The sequence below is a fragment of the Pholis gunnellus genome, assembly GCF_910591455.1.
Source record: "Pholis gunnellus genome assembly, chromosome: 14".
Taxonomy (NCBI): domain Eukaryota; kingdom Metazoa; phylum Chordata; class Actinopteri; order Perciformes; family Pholidae; genus Pholis; species Pholis gunnellus.
The window spans coordinates 20,652,328-20,662,675 of NC_136541.1; the positions used below are offsets into that span (position 1 = coordinate 20,652,328).

General features: G+C 42.5%; 1 protein-coding gene across 1 annotated transcript; it reads left to right on the forward strand.

Moving 5' to 3' along the window:
* Positions 1-2,853: 2,853 nt before the first annotated feature.
* Positions 2,854-10,083, forward strand: penka (proenkephalin a). The gene is made up of 3 exons (XM_079173700.1): positions 2,854-3,135; positions 3,359-3,505; positions 9,197-10,083. Exons 2-3 carry the CDS (start codon positions 3,362-3,364, stop codon positions 9,794-9,796), a joined length of 744 nt encoding a protein of 247 aa, XP_079029826.1. The 5' UTR covers positions 2,854-3,135; positions 3,359-3,361; the 3' UTR covers positions 9,797-10,083.
* Positions 10,084-10,348: the final 265 nt, after the last annotated feature.

Genomic DNA, 10,348 nt, shown 5'->3' on the forward strand with positions numbered 1-10,348 from the left:
CTTGTCATATCTATAGGGTATAACACATTGTGCTGTAAAATCTGGTCTGAACTTGCCTTAATTAACACTCACTAGCTGGCGCACAAGCATAGCCAAAAGGGTTCTGTCAGGCTGAGCGAAATTTACATTACAAAATATCAGAAATTGGAAAACTAGATTAAGATTTCCCATCCATCTTGGCTAATGCACCTGAAATGTAAAGGAATAACAGATTCATTATGATTCAGCCGTTTTCCCCACAGTCACTTCCTGGACCTATAGGAAAGAAGTGTCAGGCCATGTTGTGCTTCAGATTTGATTCCCTTAATCCAGCGGTGGGCCGTCAGGGCCAGCAAGGCCTTCTCTGCTGGCCTAAACAGAATCACATAGTTGACCATTGCCATCCTTAAGCCTTTTCCTGCTTCCCAAGGCCATGGACTTAGTAGTCACTGCGCCCCCCCCCCCCCCCCCCCCCCAGAACCACTGTCCTCGTTGGCGGTCTGCAGTGATGTAAGCAACCCATCCAACCAGTCCTGAAACACAGACCCCGTCTCGTTAACCATGCTTTGTGGGTGTGACTATTTTCTTCACAACCAATGTGTTTTATGATAATTAGTTTCGTAGACCTAGCCTCTTTTTTTTGCTCTCAAAGTGCACCACATTGATGCAGTTAAATGTATAACATTTTCTTCCAGGGGAGCATGGACCCTCTAGGGGAGGATCCACCCACCACAGTCTCATAAAATCATGTGGGAATCACTGTAATATATATAGCGCAATATAAACTGAGCTATATTGTGAAAAAGCAGCTTTATTGGTCATGGTTGAAGGCTCTATATTGCAGGAAATTACACTTTCAGGTGTTAATTAAATACCAAATTTCTTGCCGTACTTCCCCTTGCCTGTCACTAACGTTGCCCCCGCCACCTTTAACTATATCTCAGCACCCATGGTGCTGTCTGCTCTCTTTCTACAACCAGTTATGTATATTAGATGGAGGCGGGATGAGGAGGAGGCCAGTGTTCAATGAGTGTTTATTTATGATCCTCACCGTTCACAGTTTCCCTTTTTGGCAGGTACACATTTGGTTTTTGCACCTTATTGGAAAACCTTTGTTTGTATTTTGTTTATGAGCACTCTATATATTCTTATCACCCAGGCAAATTTCATCTTTTTCCTACTTTGTGTTGTAAATTCCCTCGGGATAAATAAAGCTCTATCTTATCTTAACTAGCGTGTAATTCATGGCTGATGTTTTTTTCATTTTTGTACAGTATTTAATGACTTTTTTTGGCTGATCCTGTTGATTAAATGTTTGCATTGTACAGTAGTAGTAGTAGTACAGAAGAAGTGTATTGTTTTTTAGCCACACAGTAACACACTGTTGTTAAAATTCAGTTTTGTGCATGTCTGTGCGAGTGCCGGCTGCTGTCTGGAGAAAAGAACACAAAAAAATACAGCACTAAGGAGAATGACTTGCCAAACAGATGACTGTTTTAAAGGTACAAAATTAACACACAAACAAACAAGTTTGCTTGCATTTGGTCCTATTCAATGCAAAACTTAAAGTGCTGCCGACAACTTAACTTACTTGCCAGAGAGTTATCCATCGTCACCAGCGAGGTTTTATTAATACGTGATTGAAATCGACTGTAAAGCATTGCAGTTTGGGAGTACGACTGTTCAAAGGCTCTAACAGCAAGGTTTAGTGGAGGCTTCCTCCAGTTCCTGGTAGGAAACGAATGACAGCTTATCAAAACCAATAGAAGAGAAGCAGAGCTGCACCAAAACGAATCTCCGCGCCTAAAACATTTGTCAGATTATCGTGAACACCAATCTCTGAAAAACGGAGAAGTGCAGAGGAAAGCTATGGATTGCAAACCAAAGTAAGAAACGCCAAAAAAAACCAATGCAGCCACTGCCTTTCATGTCGTAGCTCCTTGTCCTAGTTTAGAACGATAACAACTGTGGGTCACTGTTTCTGTTGGATGGTTTACAATTGTGTGTTTCTATTAATGGACAAAATGAACCCCATATAATGACTTCTACTGATAAGAAATAGACAGACCTACATACAACTTTCCAAAATGTGGATGCCATTGTCTTATTTATACTAATGCACATGAGTAACACAAAACGAGACCTTTACTGACCATATGACGTTGGAAAATGTGTTCATTTATTGACCCTTTTGGGCACATTTCCTCTCATTCCAATCATGTTGCAGGCATGTAAAAACTCCCACTCCAGATTTATAGACAGTACAGGACAGTCGGTCGGTTTCACTGCAGGCTTTACGGACTGCGCACTGAGATGATGTAGCACATGAATGATTTTCCAATCTCCGATCAGACATCAAAGCGAAAATCACAATAAAAACTAAACAAAACGTAATGACTTGCTGTGGGCAGGAGAGCATATCGGATTTTAAATAAAAGAACAATCCCTGAAGCAACATGTCATACCAGCAGCCCAGCAGCCCAAACCCTGTTTCTGCTGGCCCCACCACACCAGCAAGCTTGTGTGTGTGTGTTTTGTTCGACACACACACATATACCTAGAGACATAAAAGCTCAAATGAAATATTATTCCCACACAGAACCTGCATGGTAGACTGACATTTATTATAGGTCACACAGAAGCAATAAAATGTGGGACAGAAAATAGGTGTGTGTGTGTGTGTGTGTGTGTGTGTGTGTGTGTGTGTGTGTGTGTGTGTGTGTGTGTGTGGTAAAGAGAGAGAGGGGGTGCTATCACGTCACATCGTCACGCTTATTAACCCCTCCACCCCCTCCCCATTATCCCCGGTGACGTAGGCGCACAAACTACTTTAACAAGCCGCGGAGCCGCCAGCCGCAGCACTTCACCGAGCACTTTGAGCGGACTCCACACGCGAGTTTAACGGGGTGTTTGTTTTCCCTTCTTACCGGTGACCCCCCCCCCTGAACGCGGCAGGTCCGGTAACGTTACCTCAGAAGGCTGAACCGTGACCGCTCTTCCCCGCAGCGTGCGACACGGGGAACTCTCTCCGCGCAGATATATTCGGGTGCACGGGCTCGCGCCGCTCATCAGCGCCCCAATCCGCCGGTACCCGCGAGGTCAGGCGCACGAGGAACGCAGGGAAGCGGCATAAGTAGCGTTTCAAATAACAACGAGGTAAGATGCTATCAACTTCTGCTACTTTCTACTTTACTACAAGTACATATTAATTAATTTATAAAAATGATTTGACACAGTAGCAGTAAGCGGAAGCAAACAGTAGCAGTATTAATAGTAGCAATTGCATAAAAAAGACTTTTGTATCCGCTACTTGTCTTTTGAGAATAATGTTAATAACCTAACAAAGTTTGACCTTTTTGTAATGTTTCTGTTTTTGTAGTCCATGGCTGCCCCCGCACACAGCAGCTGCGTGTGGATGCTGGTTCTGGGCGCGTGTGTGTCGGTGGTGGTTGGAACGGAGTGCGGGAAGGAGTGTGCACTGTGCGTGTACCGTCTTCTGGGACAGCAGTCTGGTTTCTCCTCCCCGGTAATGTCACATTCAATCCTATGAAATCTATTCTATTTCTAATTCACTCACAGACAATAATAATCATGTCAGTGTGGTGTCCCAGTTATGGTGCATTTGAACATAAATATAGAAATTAAGATAAGTGAACGGGGAGTGTGAGTGACGGCCACAGCAGTCTGGTTTCTCTTCCTCTTAAAGTGATATTAGTATCATTTATCAGCTATAATATGTCCAGCGGACAACTAATAATAATAGCTCCTTATAATACATCAAGCAAAATTCATTCACATTCATTCTTTACTTTCTCTTCTTCCTCCTCTCCTCTTCCATCTCCACACTTCCCCTCTCTTCACATTTCCATTTTCATGTCTTATTAGATGAGTTTAATGTTGATAATACTGTCACGTATTCAACCGATTAAAGTCTCTACAAATATACTATACGTCACTGCTCTCCTTTCATTTAAGGGATGTTGTTCCTATTTCATTCCTTTCTCCTTCTCCCTCTCTGCTTTCATTTCTTCACCTATCATCTTTTTTCATTTGACCCCTCCCCCCTCCGTCAGCCCGCCTGTGGCTGTAATCATGGTGATACGGCTTCAAAACACTACTCTAAACGGGTAGGGCTTTTTCTAAACCCCCCCTTTTTCAATCCATTATTCTTCCCTCTTCAGTCTCTTTACTCCCCATGCCCTCTATTTCATTTGTTTCTCAAAGTCAATTTCAGTGTCGCGACTTGAACAGTGACATTCTGTGGATATTCTGCACATGATGTGTTACTGAGTTAATGCTCTCCTTTGCACTTCTATCAACATCTGTGTGTAATCGATGCAAAGTCATTTAATGTGCGGATACAAAAATCTTCCTTGTTTGAAATATTAAAACGTACTCACTAAAAATCTTCACAACTTAAAATTTCTAAAGAGAAATGTAATAAATAAACAATGGTTTCATCAAACTGTGCACATTTATAATCCCGTCGTTTTCAACAATAGGGAGCACTTCCATCCTCAGAAAAGATATTAAAGAATTTGGAAATGCCTTGAAATTCTCCGACACATGGATTTAGTTCCCTGAAGTCTTTCCACAAATGCTTCAACACCACTTAGAACGCTGTGACTGTGAGGAAGGAAAGGGCAGATAAAGGGAAAACATATTAAGAGAAATCTTAATTGATCTTTTGCATTTGGAATCTGTCCACCGTCTTTGCTGTCCCTTTTTTTCTGATTTACGCAACCATTACTTGTTTTACACTTCCCATCATGGCCGCCAGAGGGTGCTTCTGCCCACCTCCCTCCCAGCCCCCCAGGTGCCAATATGTCCTCAATTCAATTTTCCCGTTCATTAATTCTGTCTTCATAAGCCAGCGGCGCTGAAAGCTCAGTGAGAATCCCTCCTCCGCGCCATCAAATAAGTGAAATCCAATGACGCATATGAGGTTGGGACCAGGTTATCCCGGCAGTGTGCGGCCCCCAAGGGCCCTGCAGACGCCTTCAGTCTGATTGTACTCCTGCCACCGGGGTTACGCAGTTAAAGGGTGACTGGGATAAGTGGGGGGACATACAGCTTTAATAGCGGGGGAGGCTTCCATTAAATGAATAGGATACTGTGTCAATGGGTGAGGAACAGACTGCTGCAGATGGTTCGTAGAGAGAAATTGTGTTTTTCTAAGTTGTTGAGGGATATCAGGGATAAAGAAGCTGTCGTGTGCTCCCGAAGCATCTGCTGACTGTTGTTCTCTCTCCTCCTCATTGACTCTCGCTCTCCTCTGCGCAGTCTTTTTTCTGCTCTCCTTCCGAACACAATCTAGGAGTGAGATGCACACAAAATGACGGAGCTTTCCCTGTTCCTGTTTTGTTTCCATTTAAATGTCAGTAACTCACCAAGCTGTGTTGTCATGGTTTAATCCACTAATGACCACAGTAAGAATATGAAACATCAGCGATGGACAGAATGAGTCACGTAGAATACATGATAGTCCCCAAAATGGGATTTCAATTTCCTCTTGATTAGAACTGTAATGACTCTCCCACCTTGATACGTTGGAAGATTAAGACATAAATATGAACTGATTTTGTAAAGCCTAAATTGCTGTTCTCATGTTCTCAGATAATACATTTGTAAAATGGCATTTCATAGTCAATTATTTTCGGAGCCACGGACGGGACTAATGCTGTTGTCAAGCTTTTGTAAAGCGTTGTGGCTACGCATCGGGGGGGGACTATACTTTGGTCTATGGTCAGAAGTTAGTGGTGGCAGTGGCAGAGTTGACCAGTCTGTCTGATATCAGGCAGACTGAACTAATCATGAAAATAACAGAAATAATAATAATAATCCAATTTACTCACCACAATGGAACATCTTCAAATAGCTATTTTTTCTAACCATCAGCAAAACCTAAAGCTAGAACCTACATTTAATTAGAATTTTTGTTTACAACAAGACTTAAAGGGGACATGTCATGAAACACTTCAGTACATGTGTGCACATACATTTGGATATCTGGAGTGCCGAACAACACACAAACACAAATCAGACAACCCAGTCAGCTTGTCAGACTGGGCTTTTTCCAGAGGGGTTCTTAAAGAGACAAGCGCTGAAACAGAGCGTTTCAGACAGAGAGCGGATACACGTCTATTCAAACAAACAGTATGAGAAAAATAATGTGTTTTTTGAACATTAAAGCTTGTTAACTTGTTCTAGTAGAAACCCCAAATACAAGAAGGAACCTGAAAATGAACATGTTTCCCTTTTAAAGATGAATCCATCATCTGTCAATTTCTGTAGATCTACTTATCGATTATTGACTGATTGTTTCAAAATTAATTAATGACATTAAGACTAGCTTTGAATTTAATGATAATGATTTAACCTCATAAATAAATGCCATAAGATGATCTGTTTCCATCTTAATAAAATAGCTATACTTTCTATTTTCATTACTTTCTGAGAGTGAGATTAGAAGATTGATGTATAAAGAGATATTAGGATACTTAAGTGTTGCACTTCCATAAAATGATGGAACTTATTCGAGACCAATTTTAAAGAGAGGGCCAACAAGTCCTGCATGTATTACCTAATATGGGAGGAGATTCAACCGTGTCTCTTCATCAGACCCCTCTCAGCATGTTTAAAACTCCGCACTCTCATTTCTAACTGAACACTTTCCATAAGGCAGCTGTATGCAGCTTTCTGGATAGTCCCTGAGATTATCAGAAAAGAATTGAACAAGAACAAATTCATATTTAATATTAACTGACTATACTCAATCAGGGTAGTCATTTAACAAATCAGAAGTTTGTAAAAGTGGAGTTATATTACTTTCTGGTTAAAAATTTAACAAAAGACGGAAACGATCATAATGGAGAAAATACGTTACTTATGGGGCTACTCCATAGTCAGTGTATTACTACAGTAGATGGAGTTTAGACAGACAGGAGTATCAGCACGGGAGCAAAGGAATGTACTGCTGTGGACGTATTTTAGACTCCAAAAAAATCTATATCAGTTTAAGTGCAAGCTATATCTAGAATATTTGTGCTGGTTTACCTTGTTGTGAGACAGCTATACAGCCACAGGACTCCATTGACAAAATACTGTGCCTCTCACAACACAGGAGTTGCTGGTCTACCGCTGCCTCAATTGGTTAGTTTGTTTGTGTTATTGTTTGACATCGTTTGGTTTGGATTCACCAAAGTCCCACAACACTGGAAACCAGCCAATCGAGGCAGTAACTCCAGTATTCTGTGAGGTCTGGTTGGAACGTCTGTCTCACGTAAAGGTAAACCGGTGAAAATATTGGTAAATGGGAAATGGACTTTTTGGTCTTCCAACCACTCAAAGTGCTGACTATGAATGAGTACCTCATACAACCACACTTCAACCAGTGGTGGGCCGTGCATGTTATACCTGGGCCTTCTGTGCTGTCCTTCTACAGTTGAACCACCTCCTAATAACCTCATTATGATGCCACAGCTACGGTTATTATTTGTTTCTAGGGGTGTAACAATACACGTATTCGTATTAAACCGTTCGATACGAGGCTTACAAACCGAACAACACGTTTGAATAATACTAGTGTATTTGGAAAATGCAGAAGCTTAAATTATGGGAAATATAATGTTTTCAGTGGACTTCGCTCAATATGGCAACCCACTACGTAAGAGACACTCTGACCCCGGAAACAAACATTGAGGCTATGCTAAACTAGCTTAGCAGGAAAACAGCAGCACACATGCTACAAACTCTCCCCGCAGCGTTTAGCTGTTCTCTACTGATTCAAACAGGGCTAAAGCAGTCGCCACACAATCCCCATTTCTCCAGACCATAATTCATGCTTTGTAAAAGAAAACAGCCCAAACAGAGAATCACATGTCAGACCCTAACCCCGCACATGACGGGATGCTTCGTCATTAACGGACAATGCATATAGTCAAAATCAACGTAATTAACACAATGACAAGAACAAGCTCACAAGAACCAGTCACATATATTTATATCACAAATCAATCCAGCAAGACTGCAGCGCTAAAACACGTATTCCACCGCACACTGAAGAGCACGAGCCATTCAAATATTATTCACATCAGAGGGAACAATATTAACCATATCATAAAAATGACACCATAGACAAATGACCACAGTAGTAACTCTACTGCAGATGTAAAAACACAAAATCACTTCACTTACCAAAAGCTGCTGTTCACTTAAAGACAAAGTCCATCCTCCTTTCTTTGATTACAAAGAGGTCCTCCTGCGAACATGTTCGTTGAGTTGTAGATCCACTCGGGTCTCTCCAAAAGTTTTCAAAAGCCCCGTAGCTTGTAAGTGTCCTGTCGTGCTATGGTGTCGTGTTGCTGCCTTGGTTAGGCACCTCAGGTTAGCATAGCGTAGCTCCAAACAGCTCCAAACACCAAGACGCTCAGTTGCAAATAAAACGCATTCTCAGCCATAAAATGTGCAACGCTTCTCCGCCGCTGTCAGCCAGGAATACCATTCTTACAAATCCTTATCCTGGCTGAGTGAGGGCTGCTAGCTGTGGGATTGGCCGACCCTTTGATACGATGTCCATTTTTTCTGGAAATGTCCTTGAGAAATCCGTTTCTCCTCCTTCAGCCATTGAGTGTTAAAAAAACAAAGCTAGGTAAAACAAAAAAGAATCTACACCAAGCAAAACGCTAAAAATGTCATAACTTCTTACATATCTTTCATCTTGAACTGTTACTACTAATACTAACTTCTGCTAGCTGCTTCAGCATCACAACAGTCACGCTAGCCCACTGACCAATCACGCTGCACGTTATTGCTGAGCTGCACATTAATGCTACGACGTACTTGTAGGCCAGCTAGCAGCTCTGGGACGTCAAAGAATACGCCCAACATGTCAAACTAAAGATCTGATTGGTTGAATACTATGACAATCAACAATATCGTCCCCATATACTTTAATCTGCAAAGTCTACCTAGCGGGCCTGGGGCCTCTCTTCTACCTAGAGACACAGAGGTGAAATCTGATTGGATAAAAGCTCTACTTAAAACAAGCTGCACTGGAAGCAGAGCAACTGAGGAACACAGTAGCTGTGCAATGAAAAAATAAGATAATGTGAAAAATAATTAGAATACATGTAGTGTATTTATGAAAACTAATAACTGGCAAACATTGTATTGAAAAGATTGTGAAAAGTCATAAAGATGATTTTGATTTTTCCAGACCTGCTCACTCGAGTGCGAGGGTGGGTTGGACACCCTGAAGCTCCGCCTGTGCCGGGACTATCTCTTGGAGGAGGAAAACCACATTCCTCTGAATGCCGACCCCCGTCAACCGCAGGAACAGGGAGCAGTGGACGCCGTGACGGCCGACGATGAGGACGCCCCATCACCGGAGCACCTGCTGGCAAAGAAGTATGGCGGCTTCATGAAGCGCTACGGCGGCTTCCTGTCTCGCCGCTCCCCCTCTGAAGAGGGGGTACTGGAGGATCCTGGAAACAAGGACGAAGAAGAGAACGTTCGCCTGGAGATCCTAAAGATTCTCAATGCACCGGCGGAGCACGGCGGTGAGGGCGAAGGTCAGGGAGGGGAGGCGGTGAAGAGGTACGGAGGCTTCATGCGTCGGGCCGGAGGAGGAATGGCGCAGGGCGACCTGCTGGAGGCAGTGTTGGGCCGCGGGCTCAAGAAGCGCTACGGAGGCTTCATGAGGCGTGTGGGCCGGCCTGAGTGGCTGGTGGACAGCAGCAAGAGCGAGGGGATGTTGAAACGGGCCTGGGAGAACGGTAGCGAGCTACAGAAGAGGTATGGGGGGTTCATGGACTAGGACGCAACAGTTATGACCCTTCACCCCCCCCCCCCACACACACACACACACACACATCCCTCCAACCCCCCCTCTTCCACCAGTCACCTTGTAATCTGGATTTGTTGCTGTTTGAATCAACTGCCCACCCCCTCTGCTTTGTATAACGTGCCGCTGCCTACTTCATTGATTAAATTGCTCCTGTAATGATAAAAAACGATAAACATATGTTGTTCTGATGTGCACAAATCATTTTTTGGTCTGGTTTTTGGTTTTCCTGATGATATTATTTATTAAAAGAATTTGTTGATCAAGGTTTGTTGGTCGAGTGTATGATTTAAAATAACTTAACATCAAAAGGAGGGACACACTCAAGTCTCAATAAAGGGCTCTTATTGAAATATTGAAGTATATCAACACAGCATATAACATTTTCACACAGCTATTAGAATTAGTTGGACATGACACCTGACCTGATACTAAACCTGATTCTTAATGAAAGAAGCTTTTTAAAGCTGCTATCATCAATATTTGTATAATAACAATGTATCAAATGTGAAAACAATAATGACA

Bases quoted from the DNA above. Each gene is read 5' to 3' on its own strand.
- penka (XM_079173700.1), top strand. From the start codon at position 3,362: ATGGCTGCCCCCGCACACAGCAGCTGCGTGTGGATGCTGGTTCTGGGC. The intron at 3,506-9,196 runs GTAATGTCACAT...TGATTTTTCCAG, and splicing joins AGTCTGGTTTCTCCTCCCCG to ACCTGCTCACTCGAGTGCGA.